At 46.5% G+C, this 18553-nt stretch overlaps 8 protein-coding genes across 8 annotated transcripts; 3 read left to right on the forward strand and 5 right to left on the reverse strand.

Moving 5' to 3' along the window:
• Positions 1-1366: 1366 nt before the first annotated feature.
• On the reverse strand, positions 1367-2109 carry MCYG_08709 (uncharacterized protein; the record flags this gene model as incomplete). The annotated part of the gene is made up of 4 exons (XM_002842523.1): positions 1367-1580; positions 1728-1772; positions 1814-1870; positions 1922-2109. The coding sequence occupies 4 exons, from the start codon at positions 2107-2109 to the stop codon at positions 1367-1369; spliced, it is 504 nt and encodes a 167-aa protein (XP_002842569.1).
• Positions 2110-2620: 511 nt separating this feature from the next.
• Positions 2621-3862, forward strand: MCYG_08710 (conserved hypothetical protein; the record flags this gene model as incomplete). Its single annotated transcript, XM_002842524.1, has 1 exon — positions 2621-3862. The coding sequence occupies one exon, from the start codon at positions 2621-2623 to the stop codon at positions 3860-3862; it is 1242 nt and encodes a 413-aa protein (XP_002842570.1).
• Positions 3863-4326: 464 nt separating this feature from the next.
• MCYG_08711 (conserved hypothetical protein) lies at positions 4327-4803 on the forward strand (the record flags this gene model as incomplete). Its single annotated transcript, XM_002842525.1, has 1 exon — positions 4327-4803. One exon carries the CDS (start codon positions 4327-4329, stop codon positions 4801-4803), a length of 477 nt encoding a protein of 158 aa, XP_002842571.1.
• A 310-nt stretch (positions 4804-5113) lies between these two features.
• On the reverse strand, positions 5114-6969 carry MCYG_08712 (conserved hypothetical protein; the record flags this gene model as incomplete). The annotated part of the gene is made up of 5 exons (XM_002842526.1): positions 5114-5949; positions 6008-6218; positions 6284-6478; positions 6538-6689; positions 6741-6969. 5 exons carry the CDS (start codon positions 6967-6969, stop codon positions 5114-5116), a joined length of 1623 nt encoding a protein of 540 aa, XP_002842572.1.
• Positions 6970-8524: 1555 nt separating this feature from the next.
• Positions 8525-9310, reverse strand: MCYG_08713 (conserved hypothetical protein; the record flags this gene model as incomplete). Its single annotated transcript, XM_002842527.1, has 1 exon — positions 8525-9310. The coding sequence occupies one exon, from the start codon at positions 9308-9310 to the stop codon at positions 8525-8527; it is 786 nt and encodes a 261-aa protein (XP_002842573.1).
• Positions 9311-10359: 1049 nt separating this feature from the next.
• MCYG_08714 (pseudouridine synthase) lies at positions 10360-12787 on the reverse strand (the record flags this gene model as incomplete). Its single annotated transcript, XM_002842528.1, has 3 exons — positions 10360-12216; positions 12276-12411; positions 12567-12787. The coding sequence occupies 3 exons, from the start codon at positions 12785-12787 to the stop codon at positions 10360-10362; spliced, it is 2214 nt and encodes a 737-aa protein (XP_002842574.1).
• Positions 12788-13847: 1060 nt separating this feature from the next.
• MCYG_08715 (conserved hypothetical protein) lies at positions 13848-14900 on the reverse strand (the record flags this gene model as incomplete). Its single annotated transcript, XM_002842529.1, has 1 exon — positions 13848-14900. One exon carries the CDS (start codon positions 14898-14900, stop codon positions 13848-13850), a length of 1053 nt encoding a protein of 350 aa, XP_002842575.1.
• A 1805-nt stretch (positions 14901-16705) lies between these two features.
• On the forward strand, positions 16706-18475 carry MCYG_08716 (carotenoid cleavage dioxygenase 1; the record flags this gene model as incomplete). The annotated part of the gene is made up of 2 exons (XM_002842530.1): positions 16706-16765; positions 16817-18475. The coding sequence occupies 2 exons, from the start codon at positions 16706-16708 to the stop codon at positions 18473-18475; spliced, it is 1719 nt and encodes a 572-aa protein (XP_002842576.1).
• Between the last annotated feature and the right edge of the window lie 78 nt (positions 18476-18553).

The following is an 18553-nucleotide window of genomic DNA, read 5'->3' on the forward strand; positions in this document are numbered from 1 at the left end:
GACAAGTCTCTGCGAAGGCAAACCTCCCCAAAGATATGTTTCTTCTGCTTCGGGTGTCGGGAGCAGCCACTCCAACGCCTGCTCGTCTCGATAGTCTTGTCTATTGGACAGTGGGAAAAGAAAAGAAAAAAAAGGAAAAGCCCAAGTCCACAGCGAGCCGTTCCAGCCAGAAGAAAAGAAGACCAAAGCGTCACGGCTCGCTTCCCCTGAGGCACACTATCAGATACTGTTGGCATCTCCCATGTGCTTGTGTTGTGCACATCTTGCCTGGATGTATGGGAATATCTAGATTGTGGCGTTTCTGACCTCTTGCAGCCTGCAACCCTTGATCCTAAACATGCGTTAGCGTTGGGAATATCTGGATTATCTCGATGAAGAGGCGAAAGATGAACCTTACCTGGTCAAAGTTAGCCATCGGAGTAACCACCTTAACTCTAGCTGCCTGCAGAGCACTTTTGTGTACATATATAAAGGCTTGTACAGGAGTTGACCGGTTCACCCTGAAGTTAGCAACCGTTAGTTATATGAGTCAAAATTTTTTTTTGAAATCCCTACGTATTTTATTCAGGCAACAATCATATCTCTGATAAGAAAACGCTGCCTTTGAGGCCACCTGGAGAAATGGTATCTCCAGCCTGGGTTCTTGTCCATCCTCGTGTCGTGAGTTGTTGAGTTGCGGTTTTTGCGTCTTGCGAAAGACGAAGTTCTTATTGCTTAACTAAGCCAAACGTTATTATTAACGAATAAGTCTTAATAAGCGTAAACTATCATTGGTAATTTAGCAACATCGCGATCGATATTTCTGATATCTTCAGCCAATGAGTATCACTAATAATGTTAAGTGTGCGACGATGGCAACTTACTTCGTCTAGGCCCTGCTCGGGGTGCTAGCTCACGAAAAAAACATCGTATTCCAGGAAGCTCACGTCACAACATCCTGCGTACTGTATTATTAGTGTGTCGATGAATAAAACGCCCCGCCATATCGGATAGTTACCTTTGACGTGACAGAGTCGCTTCGCAGGAATAACAGTTATGAGTCTGCTAGAGGAATATGCATAGTGGAAGATTCGGTCGACAAATGACTGTGGCCTGGCTTCCAAACCTAAGAGGCCGCACTCTCAGCCCCGGCTGACCTTTTGCCGTCTCTCGAACAAGTTATTTTTAGCCTGGACTGGCTTCAATGCTCAACTAGACGTCTCTTTAGCGGGGATCTATCTCTGCCGTCTGAGCCGATCGTATGTACTGTCTGCGCGGCTCTTAGAATTACCGAATGACGGCGAGACAGATGGAAAGTGAGGAGTTCTGAGGTGGATATCTGGATGCCTTGACTAAAGCTTTAATCACAGAAAAGGCATCATTCGAATTACCCCATATTATCCTTAACATCCTTGACAAGCTCGAGGAGTTCCTCTGCAAATACAAAATCACCCTCCCCTTGACTAGGGCCAGGACGACGAAATAACATATCACGGAAAGGTATAGTTAAATCCGTTCCCTCCACCTTGTCTAGCTTGCCAGCCTTGTCTCTATATATTCTTACCTCTCCAACTACTCTCGGTTTGAGCCCAGGATGCTGTCTAATGGGTAAGACGCCACCCTCTCATATGCTGATATATTGCCGTTTGTCTTCTTAATAGATATAGCCCGCAAAACGTCCCATTTGAGCTATAAAGGCACTATGACACGTTGTCTTTCACCTTTTCTAGGGATTCTGAGTAGGCTACCTCGAGTGCAACCGTTGGCCATTCCATAGATCTGCCGGGTGGTCTCTAGCGTGGACCCCATAAGGTATCAGCCTCCTTATCTTTACCCCACGTTATTGAGGATATATGACGCCAGGCTCCCATGCTTTATGCCTTCAAGGCGACTAAACCACAGGAATGACCGTGAGCCTCTTCGTAGGGGAGACGTAGCGTACTAATGGTAGTCAAGTCCTCTGAAACATCTGCTGTCAATTTTATCGACTTCTGACCGTAACGTGTGTATAAAAATGTGGACTTTTGCCTTCATATAAAAAAACGATCGTATTTTTGGCTTATTATTCTGCGCTTCTAGCCTGGGGTATCTGTATCTAGCGGTATCTGGAGAATGAGTCTTCATTTCCATGATACTTAATGCTTCTTGGAGGATATTGTATGTTCTGAGCACTCAAATACAGCCAGTGCATTAACCAGATACAAGTATTTTCCTTTTTTAGAAAAGAGAAGGCGATATATTCTGTCATTTGAATAGTGAATCAATAGCCAATTTATATGGACAGCGTGGCGAGGATGACAAATCGAGTAGTTAGTCAAGGCCAAGCAAGATAATTCACTAATCAACTAGTTAAGCAGTTGACTTCGTCATGTCTTTACAACAACTATTAGAGCCAAGAAGCAAGAAGCCATGAAAGATAATTATTCGTCTGTATACACTTGACACATTATTCATAGTATAGGCTTGATGCCACTCAGCTGATAATGAGCGGTTTACGGCGCTTTCACGTCAAATCGAGGCATGGCTGCAGCCAGTGCAAGAAAAGAAGAGTCAAAGTGCGTTAATTTTGCGTATACATCTGCTGGTTCGGATATCTAATACAGCCTCTGTACGATTGAAGAAAGATTGCCTGGTGCTAACTATGCAACAGTGTGACGAACAACCGCCTAGATGCGGTGGTTGCTCAAAACGCGGTTTGAAATGTGACTATGAGGAGCTCTTAGTAGAGCCTGGCAAGGAACCAGAGTGCTCTTCATTGGTGAACTCGAGCGCAAAGCGTATTATATTCGAGTTCCACCCATTGATGGATGAGTTCAATAGAGCACACACTTCCTGTGCCCATTCTAATGAGATCATGTCGGGGGCAAGGACGGAAGACATTGGAAAGACAAATACCCGGCGGATAAGCGACCTTCACACCTCGTTGACCCCTTATACAGATTTGAACGAGCAAGATCTACTGTTACTACATCATTATAAGACCATTGCATGTCATACCCTATTCAGCGATGAACTCAAAGGGCCGATCTGGCAGTTTCTTGTGCCCGAGCTGGCTTGTATATACCCCTTTGTGATGCATAATATATTATCCCTGGCCGCCATGCACCTTGCATATTTGAAGCCGGATTTCTCGGCAACTTACACACAAGTCTCGGCAAGACATCAGTCACACGTCATCAAATCTGCCCAGGCTCGCGTTGCTAGTCAAGAGGTAGACAGGGAGAACTGCAGTGCGGTCGTGATATGCTCGAGTCTTCTCCTGGTCTATGAATTAGCCATCCTGCATCCTTCTTACTTTGTTCAGGCTCGGACGGCGACCACTCCCTTTGATGAGATAGTCCAGAAAATGTTGGTAATGCGCCGCTTGGTTGGACTATGGACCCTAAGTATGCCCCTATTTAGACAAGGTCCGGCCCGAATATTGCTGTCCAGAGGGAAACCTGAGATGACGGAACCACTGGCAAGCGAAATACGACAGTCCCTCGATGGTATTAAAATGGCTAATAACATGCTGGCTACCAACAAGGAAGAACAAGATGCATACCGAATGGCAATTGATTCACTGTGGCTCTGCTTTGAGACTTGTACCCTTTCGAACCCGCCAGACTGGCTTATGGGGATGGCGTGGCCCAACCTGGTTCCTCAACTGTTCATGTCCGCGTTGATAGGGAGGAAGCCGCCAGCGTTGGTTATTACTGCTCACTATTGTACGTTACTATATCTCTATCCACAAGGTTGGTGGATGAACGGGTGGCCCCAACCAGTGCTCTTATCGCTCATCAGGGCTGCAGCTGTTGAGGACAATGCGCATATCTGGAAACCTCTATTTTCATGGCCAGCCAATGTTATTGGTGTTCCACTGGAAGAAGGCCTGGTAGGATAACGGAAAAGGATCATTTCCGCTTAGATACATGATGGCCACTCACACACTTCTATCCATAAGTAATATAGCTTAAACACGAATTTATCTACATAGTCATCCCATTGACGGAACTGGGGATGAATTGACAGCTGACTAACATGCACCTCTACCGTCTCCAACCGGTATACCGGGATTTTTTTGGACGAATGCGCAGTATATAGGGTAATAGTTGCTCAGGGGTTAATGCCGACCTCCCAACCCCCCCGCAGCTCCAGTTACGTAACTATTTTGGTAAAAATGTATAAGGGAAAGATGTACAACACATACTTCTTAGATATAGATGCCTGCGGTCCTCTGGGAAAAATAAATTCGACCTTCGCAGCCCTTAATACTACGGCGTATCCCCCCTCCCTCCAAAACTTGATAACCGCTCTCTACGCATAGAGCCGTTGGGCCTTGAAATCTGGTGGCTCCACTCCTTGAAGATGCCATTTGACAACGGTGTAAGGGTGGAGGGGAAAGGGGTATATATGCTTCTCTGGAAGACTTCAGTCGACGCCCTATACCACTGGGGAATCCTGATTGCTACGGGCGAGAAAATGGGAACCCTCTTTCATCAGACATATAACAGAGAGATGTGGCATCTGGCGGTAGAAATTAAGGACGTTACTCTGTCTCAAAGCCTTCTCTGTGCCTTGAAGCTGGGCGCCGTGGAAGACTATGGGGGTACTTGGATGAACGCCATTGAGGCTTGCATTCGCCAAACCGAGGTGAAGGGAGAGTTCACCTGTCGAACCTGGGCATTGGCTGCTGTATTCGAGCTAGCTGACGGAGGCTTTATCGGTATGGATGCTTCCTGGGATAAAATCTCTGAGATTGAGACAGAAGCAAAATTTCTGGCTGGCGACGCAAGTTACTTTGACGAAGTAAAGGTCGAAGCAAGCAATGTCAGTCATGCTTGAGGTCAAGGGCAACCCCAAAGATGCAATATGGGATGTTATACTGCATCTTCGACGGCAGTGGCTTATATGGTATCCTTCTGACCCCGCGAGTTAGTATCATAGTACCCGATAAGTCTCTAGCAGTAACCCTTATTCCATTTCGTTTCGAGATTATTCATCTATATCGATACACCCACAACCACACCCTGTTTATCAACCAGCGATAATACCTGAATACTCAGATCACTAATAAGATTGACTTCATAAACCTGATTCTAATATTATGAGTAAAGAAAGAAGCAATGAACTCCCAAGGAGAAGGGTATTTCAGTCAATAGACAGGCTTTTTATCCCAAATGAGCTTCTCAGCTTCGAGCTCTTCATGATAACTCTCATCAAATGCGAAACTAAGGTCCAGTTCTCGTTGCCTATCACCCATGGATGACCACAGAGCTCGTGTAAACTCCCAATATTCTGGTTTGAAACATGCGCTCTCCCAGTCGACAATGCCAGACAATCTCCCAGAGTGAATGAATAGGTTGGAAAGATGCAGGTCGGAGTGAGTAAAGACTATTCTGTGATCCTTCTTGTATAGGACCGAAATGGGGTACTCGCTTCTAAGCTCTTCAAGGCCCTCTGTGAGCATATTAGTGAATCCATCTTTTGTACGGTAAGGACCCCATATACTGCCTGTATCGGTCCGGTGGTCAGTGGTTGGTCCCCCTAGCGTATTGCAAATAAGGTAAGGAGACGTATTTCGTATTTGACGGTACTGCAAGATATATTCTTTCAGGTCTTTTGAAAGCTGGACACGTTCTTCATATGTCATACGATAGTAAACGGTGTTTACTGGAACACCTGGTACCCTTGACATGAGAAGATATCCATCTCCCTGGTTATCTCTAGCAAAGCCAATTAGCTGAGGTGCCGGGACTTTCGTTTGCTTTTCGATTAAGAGTAGAGCGTTTGCTTCATTTTCCATCACTCGATGTCCAATCTTTAAGCAAAGGCCAAAGGGTAAAAACCTAACAAACTTATCACTAGGGGGGTCCCAGCGATCTTGTACTCGAATAATAAGCTTGATAAGTTTTAGCCGGAGGGATCGTGGGAGGATGTAAAAGAGCCTTCGTAAGACACACCGGCTGAACGTTCTAGTAGGTCCGGTGTCTAGTACAAGGGGTGAGTATAATTCGTAACGTGAACGAGAATATAGAGTATAACTGACATTCGCCATCTATTTTCCACCCGGCCTGTATTTGTTTTTCGATAGCCAAGTAGTACGTAAATTGAGGAATACGTTCATGGATCCTAAGTAAAAATCCTTCAGGTAAAGGAAGGCGGGTCTGGTCTGGAGTGGACGGCATGATAGATAATTTGCAGTTCTTTGGGAGGCCTGGGACCACAAAGCGACCAGGCGAAGTTTTTCGGATCATCCACTGTATACACAATGGCATAAGAGCTCAGTAGAGTTCCAATCAGGTGGAGGACTAACTTTGCTTACATGTAATTTTTTAGGATTAGATTCATTCTTGTGCATTGAAATATATCCGTCTCGGAATGCAAACGACACAGGCGGGCTCATCAACCATAAATTTTTTAGGTTGTCACTAGTATTCTTGCAGGACTTTAGAAAAGAGAAGAGTTTGTTGACTAGCTCCGGGGTTACGGATGCCTCCAAGATTTCGCGTAATCGGGTCTATATATTATTATGAGGTGGGTCCTGAAGATAGTGATTTTGGGCGAAGGGGAACCTACACCGGGCTGGAGGTCATCATCATTTAGGACTGAAGGGGAGATGATATGGGTCGCCCTAAGGTCCTGGGAACTGCCCGAGATATAACAAATATTATTCTGGCGCTCCCGAAGAGCCGCAATAGTGCCACTGGATACCAGGGTGCTCCGGGAGACTTTCCATGTTGTTAGCATATAAGAAAATACACGAGGACCCCAGAACATACACTTTTCGGCCAGAGACCGCAAATCATGTATCATAGAGCGCAAAAAATCCTCCCTTGAGTCATCTTGGCTCAAATTTGAGAGTTTATCCAGAAGAAACTGGCCGGACATATTTCGATCAACGGCATGGTTCAAGAAGAAGTGCAACTGTAGGTGTTCCCAGGCAGAAAGCTGAGCAGAGTAGACAGCTGCTCTGGCTGTCCAAAATGGAACATCATCTTCTTTTACCATGATCAGCAACTCATTCAACTGTGGCTACCGTCGACAGGAAATCTGGATACACATAGATTTGTGCTTTAAGAGAGTATGGCAGCTTGAGAAAAAGGGGTGTTGTGATAGATGTATAACCGTTGATTGTTTATACACCAAGGAGAGGTTGCCTAGAATCGCTTCTCATTGGTTGAACCTTCTTTGGCCTTGCGTAGCACACGTGATATTATCCGCGTTCGTATGAAAGATATATTAGTCAGCTACGACCGGTCCAAGCGTCTTCCAAAGTTTCTAAATATAAAGTTAAAGGCTGGACGTCTTTAAAACGCCGTCATGTAACATAACTATTAATTATCTGTCTGATTATACTAATGCGAAGCGGATATTTTATTCTTACCCCCGTATACTCACTATCCTCCTTGTTCCTCGGCTTACCTGGAATATGTCTACAAAAACTTAGAATAGCACTGGTACCAAGACCCGGTACCACCAGCCCGAATGATCATTTGTCCTTGTTGGAAATTGTAACTGATCATGCAGTGGCACCTACTAGGCGAACAATCGTGTTAATATACTGTATTCACGGGCTTGACATGTTCTCTTTGTCTTGCCCAGCCTGCTCTTTGTTCTCAACCACGAGTGCGTTACTCAAAACGCTGGAATCGGCCTCATGCTTTTCCTATGGGCGTAGCCGTGCGGCGTTGTCTGGAGCCACTGACAGTCAATTTATACCTGTTGTTCAAGACCATGATGACCCTTTCTGAGTCCTAGATCCTAGGAAGATAACTACAGCCAGCTTACTCTCAGACCGTTTATCGTATATTGCTCTCCCTCTCACTTCCTTCGTATTGGATTGCCAAAGTTGCGAATGTTTGTGTGTTACTTTCCAGGAGACGGTATCTTTGGAACATCACTAATGTTGTAAGTTAACGATTGGACTCGCAAATTTTTTTCAGCTATGAAGTCGAATTATTGACAGGAGCTTTCTAGCACGCCATTGCCGATACTTGCTTCTTTATCTAGATCAAATTTATACACTGCCGCGCCCTCGTCACAACAGAAGACCAGAGAACCGCGCCCTGGCTATAACGTTTGTGGAGAGACTATAGCAATAAGGTTGAAAACATCGATGCGAAATATGTTTAGATGGAATCACTCTAAAGCGCGTACCCACCGGCGACAAACATATAAGAGACTGGAGTAAATTTCCGCATTATCTCCATTGTTAGGCGTTTACGTTGATATCTTGAAATGGACGCCCTCGATAAAGGATACCTCTAGCACCTAGTATCTTTTACTACCGTGAGGTCTTAGTCAAACCAAATTTGAATGAATCCATACAATTTAACAATGCAATATACAAAGAATTGTCCAGTCTGATATTATTCACAAGAAAACAATAATGTCGAAAGGAACCGTCCGGCGTTTCCTAGTATATAATACAAATCTCAAAAAAAAAAAAAAAAAATAGAGCTGAAATGGTGGGCTTTGTCAGGAGAACCCCGTACACGCGTAGTCTAGATCGTTTAGCTATATCTAAAGCTAGGAGGGAATAATAACGGTGTAAATTGGGTCACTATGCGTGGCATTTATCTGTCGGTGAGGGTAGCTCGAGTGGGTAGACACCATCACCCTTTACAACATCCGGCCCTGGGTTTGGATATTTCACCTCTGCATTGGTTCGGGTGGTCTTGCAGCCGTTGTTTATATTGGCGACAAGGAAATCCGGACGATCGTTGAAAGCGATAGCGGAACTCTTGATGTTAGAGGTTGTCGAACGGGTATGCATGCCCCGAGGAGTGTAGGATGGCAATGATTGAGAGTTACCGCCCTTCCCAGGAGCCGTGATAGTCACAGAAGAGCATGACATGAAGAACTCCTGCTCACGGTTGATCCAGGTCCAACCAAAGACATGGTCACCGGCAGGCATATCACTTGGGACCTTGAATTCAAAGGTTTGTTCTTCAGGGCGGTTGTTCGAGCCCTTGCGGTGAGGGCAGTTCCCCTCGTAACTGCTTATCACTTTCCAAGATTTACCTTGGTCAGTGCTGAACCCAGCTTGACATGATCCTCCCCAGTGTGTTCCTGTGCCAATGAGGCTAAAATTCTGGGACGAGCCGGCTTCCCAAGTGGCAACGGGGGCACCCTGATTCGTGCCGAGGAGATCGAGATATCCGCGACAGGGATAGACCGTCTTTCTGCCGCAACAGTTGTAAGGGTTGTCAAGATATGGGTCAACAGAATCGGTACGATGAGGATTGTTTTCCGCACCGAAAGTAGGAGGATAGTAGAGCATCATATGGGCCTTGGTAGAGGCCGCGAGGAGGCCGACGAGGGCAGCAGTTTTCATAATGGATCTCATATTATTTTCAAAAGGAATATTGTTTTCCGGAAGGAGAGTAAAAGTATAGTAGAGTAAATGAGCGTTTATGCCCCAGAGCTACCAGGCTGGAAAGAAGTGCAAAAAAGGGGGAGGAAAGAATGGAAGCTCGAAAAACGCAGAGTCAGTCTGCAGAGTAATCGAGTAAGGAAGAAAATGAGAAGGAAAGAAAGTATGATTGCTGTGTGAATAATATGGGATTGGAACACGGGGGCAGGAAGCAGAGGGGAATATATAATTGAGTTATGCAGTGTCAAATGTGTGAGACCGTGCAAAACGGGAGGGCACCCAGCTCATGCTTTTCTCCACCAGAGCGAGGGAACGGGGATAATATATCTCGAGCAAATGGTCATTAATGGACAAACAATACCCTCCCCTAATTAATATACCGTTCCGTCGCCACATCACTTACCAACCGTAATGCGGGCTTTTTATCGCAACATCATTTTAAGAGGTCGTAATTGTTGGAATAACTCGCTTAGGAAGATCGCATCACATTGTGGAGAGTATAACATTTTATGTAGATATCAGCAGCTGACTGGCCGGATCCATGGTTCCAGGCCGTCTTATCGCCAGGGGAATGACTTCAAAGGAGAGGACGAGAGGATGAGGACGGGTCACAGGAGACCTTCTACCCATGGGTTGCCAGCTGAAGGTGAAACGCAGAGTGGCTGGTGGACGCATAAAAAGGTTGGCCAGTGGAGGTTGAGAACCAGGGTTGGGCGCTTAGTGAGCGCCGTTGACGCCAGCTGAATGGCCAGAGGATTCAGGAACCAGCCTCTCGACTTTGGTACGCCCAAACTTCGATATCCCCACCATATCCTCTTTATCTCCCTGATGATGGGTTTGCGATTGTTCATGGTAGAATTTTGAAGATGAAGTTCAAAAGATGGAAGTCAAGAATATCCCTTTTTGGGCGTGTCATGTGACTCTTACGGTGATGTATATGTGATAGTGCAGATATAAAGGGGGTATATATTTTCTCTCTTTATATATACAGAGAACGCCTAGTTCTTCAAAAGGGATAACTTCTATCGAGAAAAGTCAGGCTTGTACTCCTTGGCTCCTCCTGTCTTCATTAGCTCCCTTAGTGCCATGGTAGCATACTGGCTGGCCCCTAACTGGAACTTGAGGATAACAGCTAGCCTCTCCGGTGAATCTAACGGCTGTGACGCCTCTGATGTAGGCGCATAGTTATCATCCTTATGTTCCCCTGTCTTACTCTCCTTGAGCCTTTCAAGGTCTGTCTTCACAAACTGCTCGTCCTCAACACGGTACGGTCTCACCTCGAAAGAGTAATCAGCCCCAGGCCGGCTGAGTATCTTACGGTAGCTACCGCTGAGGCTGATGTCCCTCCAGGAGCGCCGCATGTCAAATGGATCCAGGTTTCCGCCCTTATCACTTCCCATGAACTCTTTGTAGAAGTTGGTCATTTCGTTGGCGGGATAGAGGATGTCAAACCCGGGAAGGGGTAGAACGATGTCAAAGATGGAATACTTCCCACTGGCTGCCTCTTCTGCGGACAGGGCTCTAGCTCGCTCAAACATATCATCAACAGCAGCGCTGTCATCTGCGTCAGGTAAGACAATCTCCTCGCCGTCTGCATCGACTTCGGCCTGTGCCGCAGCTTTGGTTTCGTCTTTGAAATCATTTACCAACACCAAATCACCTTCAACGACCTTGTCCCCGTATAGTCGCCATCTTTCACCAGCAGCAAAGTTCCATACCAGGGACTGGTAGGCGTGAACATACATCAGCCGCAGGTTGCGGGGAATAGACTGGAGAGCACCGAAATAATCATTCTTTCGTTGGCAGAGGAGCCTTATGATATTGCTTTCTGCCGTGAACTTTCTAGGCAAAATATCTAATGCATCGCGGCCATTTCCAGTTGTTTGGAAGATGTGAATTGCCTTGGCTCGCAGGATATCATCGGTGCTTATCAATGGCCTTTGGGTCCGTTCCTCAGATGAAACGTCTTGTGCTGCTGCGGCTAATGCAGCCTCGCTGTAATGAAGGATCGATTCACAGGCTTCTTTGAATTGTCCCCGGAGCATCCTGAGACCTGTAGTATCCGTTCTTGTGGCGAAGGTGCCAAAGCGCTGGAGCCCATAGTAGTTGAAGTAGCCTCGTTCTCTGAGGCTACGGAGCGACTTTCTGACAAGCTCCGTGACATTTGCGAGAGTTTCTGGGCTTGAAGGGCCCCCTTCTCCAACAACCCCCTCAGCGAACTGGCAATCTCTTAATGTGACTACGAACTCGTTCCCGTTCAGTTGTCCCAGTTCCAGGCCCTGCTTCTGATATGCATAGTCCCCAATAGCCGCCATTCGAAGGGATCCATTGAGATTCGCCATTCGATCGGGATAGATACGGAAGACACTAACTCGTTGAGCCGTTGCCCCACGACGATCTTTCGTCCCTGCGAACTGAAAGGCTTTTGGCGCTACTTTCAACTGACGAGAGAGGAACGAAATAACTTCCATCGTATCCTTGTTCTCTTTGTATAAGGTGAAGTGTAAGTAGTCTCCGCCGAGTTCGCTCCATCCCAGTTTACCACGGGGCAATCGAGCAGCATCAACGCGGCCTTGATCTCGGCCAGCTTGTCTGTTGCGTTTCCCTTTGCCTCCTCGTTGCTGCACTGACGCAGCGGACACCACGATTGCCCCGTCATTGTCGGTGGAAGAGTCTAGGGTCGAGTTGAATATGCGGCGAATAGCCTGGTGAAGACTGGTCCTCTGGTCTTTGTCTGTGATCACCCCTGACTTAACCTTGCCAAGTTCGCCCGGACGCGAAGAAATTTTGTCAAGCGAGCGCGAGTACAGGTTGAGGAGTTTTGGGGTGGTCTCGGGTCCGAAGAATTCATCCAACAACTCACGGTCTTTTGGTGCCAGCTACATAGTGTCAGTAGATGTGGGTTCAAGATACCTCTCTGGATAGGTTTGTTCATTACCTCTGCTACCACTGCGGCACCTGTTTGCCCGGGCTTGCCATCATCAGCCCCATGGCTTTCGTCCTTGTAATTCTCGACTGTCTGGTTCAAGGCCGGAGTAGTTGCTGGCGCAGGTTCAACGCTGGTGGTGGCCGCTCTAATGGCATTCTGAAGGGCAGCAGGTAGCCCGGTATCCGTCAAATGTAAAACTTCTCCGGACGGTAAAATCTCATTGACCAAAAAATCTGTATATCTAGACCAAACTCGTGTTAACCACCCCCCTCCGGCATGACCCTCAATCGACGACGCTACCTTTTCTTCACCACCCCAGAAAATCCGGGCACGTCCGGGCTGACAAAGTGCGTAATGCCAACTTCGGCTTCTTTTATAGCTTGCGCGTCTGGAGCTGGGGGTTCTGAGTCGGCAGCCGCATCGACCAGGTGCTCTCGACTCGGTGCCGTGAGAGACTCGGAGGCAAGCTGACCATTGGACACCTTCACACGCTTTCGCCGTGACTCGTCTTCTCCTGCCATCGCAACGAGGAAGATGTTCGTGGGTTCAAGCGTCGTTCTTGGTTTCTTCCGTCGACGTGGTGGAAATTTTTCCTTGAGAAAAAAATAAAAATATTCTAACTTCATGGGACGGAAAGCTTAACTCATATTTATTCTAGTTTTAACGACGTGGACTTGGAAGAGGAACGGATGGTCGAGTTATCCATGATACGAGAGTAACAGCAGTGTCTATTCACTGCCACTACTGGCCTTTATCTTCTTCTCCTCTCTCAGCTCGACGGCTGGACAAGACTCTACCAAAACATGCTAGACATCATGGATATCAACTTCCCCCCTGTCGACCGGCTGACTCGGAAAGATATATGATTCCCTCTCTCACGCACATATTTCGCTCCTTGAGCTCTGCCAGATAGTTTTATATTCCCGCCAGCTTACGCTTTATTTCATTCGATAATAAATAACTAGCCTCTGCCGCCAATCAGCGCAGGCTTTGCCTTTTTTGCCGAAGATCGGTTTTGACGCGTACATTATCACCAGAACTCCCGTGTGTTGCATATCCTGGGTAAACACTTTTATTGCCCTTGTTCTAAAAACTAATCCGTAGTCTCAGGCCTCGTACAGCTGTTCAACCATGGACTCATAAGACCGTGACACCCAAGAGAAGGAGGAGCTTAAAACTGCTCGTCAGAGATACCGCGCTACTAGACAACAGTCTAGCGGAGATGCTTATGATCAGCCCGAGTTCTAGGACACCACCAAGAGGATCCTCGATGCTAAAGATGGCATCGCAGATATCCACTGGCAATGGCAGAGAAGGACTTTCTTTGCTAAAGACTGAATCTTTAAGGAAGCCGAGAGAGAGAAGAGAAGAAATCAGACAGTCCACAAGTTATTTGAGTTCTACATCTGGGCCACCTCCGTAATGTGGCCAAGGGAAAGGGACATTGTTTAAACTAAGGATCATATCAGTTAATATATATTATTCCCCCAATCGAACAACTTCAAAAGCATAAAAGATTCAATGTAACTACGAAATGAAGGTTCATGACGGTCATAAGTAGGGTCACATTCCCATATTCAGCTACGCCTCGATATCCTTCCAATTGAAGTCATATATGATTCCATCTTCTTCTATATCTGTGACACATTCAGGGCCCTGAGGCACCGTCAGCTGGACTGGCTTCTTCCTTCTGACAGTCGAATCGCTCACGAGGATGTTCCATTCACTTCGGGTAATTGGTGTTACATCAGACGCACTATGGGGTGTCCTGGCTCTGAGGGGGGAGAGTGCTTTCGCAAAGCTAACTCTCCTTGTGGCAGATGACGAAGCTGCTATCTCCTTCTTCTTGACCTTCTGTTTCTCCAGTTTCTCTTGCTTGGAGTCTGCTACCACTTCTGGTTTGGTTTCTGGCTTTTGTCCAGGATTTTGCTTGCACTCAGGCTCAGACACAGGCTCGGGAGGCGGAGGTTTTGGCAAGACGATGGCCACCTGCTTATAACGGGCGACATACTCATTTGCTATGTCAACGATAAGCTGGTCCTCAAAGTGGAGATGGTTATAAGCGTGATAAAAGAATGACTTGGTGAATGGGCGGCCACCAGTACTTTGCACAGCCCTCCGAAGGAGACAGAGGCAAGCGTCGGTATAGATGTGACTGGGGATACTGTCGATCGTGGTGTTTGGGGTAACCCAAGGAGTGGAGAGGGCGTTAAGGTATTGCTTAAGAGTGTACGTGCGATCGATGTTCAGAATGGTGAGTCCCTCAAGGCTTATCAATACATCGTTCTGTTTCAGTGATCGATCGATGAGATATTCCGGATTGAACACCGCATCCATACCAATGCTTGATGACGAGAGGGCCATCCATTTCGGTTGAAGATTATATTTCCTTGCCGCCCGCCGAATGTACTTGTTGAAGAGATGGCGCGCATTATCCGAGAGGGTATTGACGGGAAACACGGTGAGGTTGCACCCTTGGCCAATCGGCAGCGGTTTAGCACGCGACAGGATGAGAGTCAAGTGCAACGTGTTAGACTGCAGCTTATTCGAGACATATTCTAGTCCAGAGTAGACCTGCGGTGCAATGACGTTTGAATCAAAAGCAGATTCCTGGGAGAGGGGAGGAGATATCATATCTCGGGTCAGGGGATCGGTAGAGGGGGGACGGACCTCCCCCCTGTTTCGAGCTTGTTCGTGGAGAATCATATGCTCCCACCCTCCTTCGCTGCTTGAAGTTTGGATAGGCAGCAGCGAGGTGAAGGAAAAGAAGAAGAGAACGATGAAACCCCTCGACTGTTTTATATTGTTATCAGGCATACGTTTCTGTGCCTGCATCTCTCCGTCTGCAGAACCGCTCCCCCTCAATCACAAATATCACAGCCAATAAGAGCCCGCCATGGCAGCTTCTATAAATAAACCCCATGTGATCCCTGGCCCCCGCCGCAGCATAACCGCTGCATTGGAAAACGCTTTACTCAATCAAGGAATTAGTGGGTCCATTATATCGCGACTATTCGCTGGTCAGTGAAAGCTTAAAGCCCCGGTCAAAAACCTGGCGCTTAAGTTGAATCCTTCAAGAGGAAAAGGTTGGAGACGAGGAGGGGTTCACTTCGAAAGGACGGGTGTTGTGCCTAGAGATGCAGCCGGCAGTCAAGAGTCTTCTTGTATTTCTTGAGTTTGGGCCTACAACCAACTCTTTAGTTATACTCTATTATTAGAAAACAAACCCATCACAACCCTCGCAGCTGGTCTGACCATTCATATAAAGACATCGCATCGATGTTGGTGTTGTTTCTAGCCTAGCCATTCCAGTTACCTGGTTACTGTCTGAATATGAAACTCCCCAGGATATCCTATCTTTAACTATGTTTAAGGTTCATATCCCACCTCCTGGCACGTTTCAGAAAGGCGACGACATATATGTATACATAGATATTCTTATGCCAACGACCTTCTATGAGCCAACAATAGTTTGGACAAAGCTTACCGCTTCAACTGTGAATAATATAGCCTTGGTCTTGTTACTATACATACCGTCTCAAGAGTATTGACTCGATAATGCAATAAGCCTGTTAGGGATCATCCTTCGGTGTGTGTGCTATGTCCTATTATACTCTATGTAGTATTACCATCGTCCATGAATCCAATGATTATCCCACCACATGCGGTTAAGATTGTAATATATAGTAGAAGATCTGCAAAGAAATGCTGATGTGCCCTTACATAGTACTTGGTTACTCCCGCTACAACCGGAAGTAAAGGTTGTTCCGAATATAAGTTTAACTTATTCCCGAGGTCCGCGAACCATAACTTGACTCCATAATTACGGCCGAAAAGAACATTATCGCGGGCAAAATATCCCATATTCTTGATATTTTGTACATGCACGAATCTGCATGTACCAAAATGAACTCTTCCTCATATTACTCTGGATGAGTGACCATTAGCCTGATGGGCACGAGGTACTCCCTACTCGGCCAGAAACGTCAGGTTCTGCCAAGCTGAAAAAGACATCCAACCAATGAGTCCTAGAATTCTGGCGTACAATGTCACCATATTACCGCCATATACGGAGTTATGTCTGCTTATCTACATGCAATATACGACGACAGCCGGTAGAGGACATGAGGTCAAAGCTTAGAGTCCACTATTACACCGAGCAGTGATGCACTTTTCTATGAGCCGGATGGATATGTCTTCTACAGCATAAGTGGTATATCGGGCTTGGTTTCCTTTACGCCCGTTTAAATCCATCAACCGGTTGATCTTGAAACCGATTGCTACTTGACCAAGTTATGTATACGGGTTAACCTAAAATATAAATTGACATATAAAGACAAAGACCTTCTGATCTATATATATTTACCACGATGCTCTAATATTTTGCTTCCTTCTTCCTACGACATAAGGCGCCCTATTTAATGGTGACCATGGGAACAATGACCGAAACATTTAAGGGGTCTCCAGCTCTAGATAATAACTGGCCAAATCACCAAGGGGTAAGCACACCTGACTCCAACGTCACCATGCTCTGCTAATGAAGGCTTTAGTTTGATACTTCATACGAAGAAAGAACCCCTATAGAGCTAAAGGTATCTGGGGAAATTCCACCATGGGCTTCTGGCACCCTATACCGCACGGGAATCGGCCAGCGAGAGATTGAAACAGTGAAAGGGGTGTTCCAAGTACGCCACTGGTTCGACGGCCTAGCGGTTGTGCATAGATTCCAGATTCTGCCTCCTGACGAAGAGCACCCCGAAGTTCGAGTCATCTACAACTCACGTAGTACCTGCGATGGTCTTATCGAGAAGATCAAAAAGACTGGTGAGCGGGATACAATGACTTTTGCAAAGAAATATGACCCTTGCCAGAGCTATTTCAAGAAGGTCATGTCCGTCTTTCAACCGGATCGAAATCGTCTACCAAACGAGTATTCCATGTCAATCACCATGTCCGTCGACTTTCCTGGGTTGGAGACAGGTAGAAACAAAGGAAAAACTAGTAATAGACATGCTTCGGGTATACAGGGACTTGTTAACAAGACAGACTCGGCCTTCTTCCAGATGCTAGACCCAGAAACTCTTGAGCCATTAGGGGTCGCAAATCAACAGATCCTTCACCCCGATCTCAAAGGCCCTATGTCTGGAGCTCACGCGAAATCTGACCCGCTGACTGGAGATGTATACAACTTCAATCTTGAGTTTGGAGTTACTCCGACATATCGTGTCTTCAGCGTTTCTCGATCAACAGGCAAGACATCTATCCTAGCGACCATAACGAATGCCAATACTGCATATATTCACTCAATCTTCCTGACTGAGAACTATGTGATCCTCTGTGTATGGAATTCATTCTTCGTTGCAAACGGCCTAAAGATTCTATGGACCAGAAATATTCTCGATGCCATTGGAGAATACGACCCGTCTCGCCCTGCAAAATGGTATGTCATCGACAGGAGGACACCCGGAGATGGTGGCCGAGGGTTGGTAGCTACCTACGAGAGTGGCCCATTCTTCTGCTTCCATAGCGTCAATGCATACGAAACACCTTCTCAGACTGGGCGCGGAACCGACATTGTAGCCGACTTGGTCGCATATGATAACCTCAACTGCTTGAAATGTTTCTATCTCGATAACTTAAGGTCCAATTCGCCAAATGCAGGAAAAATCAAGACAGAAAATGATTATAAGGCCGTTCTCCTGAGGTACCGGCTACCGACTATACCCCTTGAATCGCATCAGGCCTCTGAACCATCGCCTAGAAAGGCTATTCTCGAGTTCAAATCCGAGCCGATCCAGGCGCCTGAGTTGCCGACCATAAACCCCAGGTGTATCTCTCGACCGCACAGGTACATATACGGGGTGAATTCTACCGGGAAATCCACCTTCTTTGACGGCTTAGTGAAGATGGATATCAAGACACATGAAACCAAGTACTGGTCACACCACGGACAAAATGCAGGAGAACCCATCTTCGTTCCGCGTAGCAAGGCCAACCCAACAGATGCCTCTAATGATGGCGATGATGAGGATGAGGACGACGGCGTTCTCTTATCTGTTGTTCTTGACGGGCTCTCGGGAAAGTCATATTTGCTTGTGTTAGATGCAAAGACAATGACTGAAACTGGGAGAGCAGAGGTCAACGGGGCTATTGGGTTTGGGTTCCATGGAATACATGTGCGTTCAAACGAGAAGGGAATTGATCTTTAGCTTGTCTTCCCCTTTACCCTCATTTAATTATACCCAGAAACAGCTCTTTATTATTGTAATCAAACTCGAAATGCTAAA

Source organism: Microsporum canis, genomic scaffold (assembly GCF_000151145.1).
Source record: "Microsporum canis CBS 113480 supercont1.10 genomic scaffold, whole genome shotgun sequence".
Classification (NCBI taxonomy): Eukaryota; Fungi; Ascomycota; class Eurotiomycetes; order Onygenales; family Arthrodermataceae; genus Microsporum; species Microsporum canis.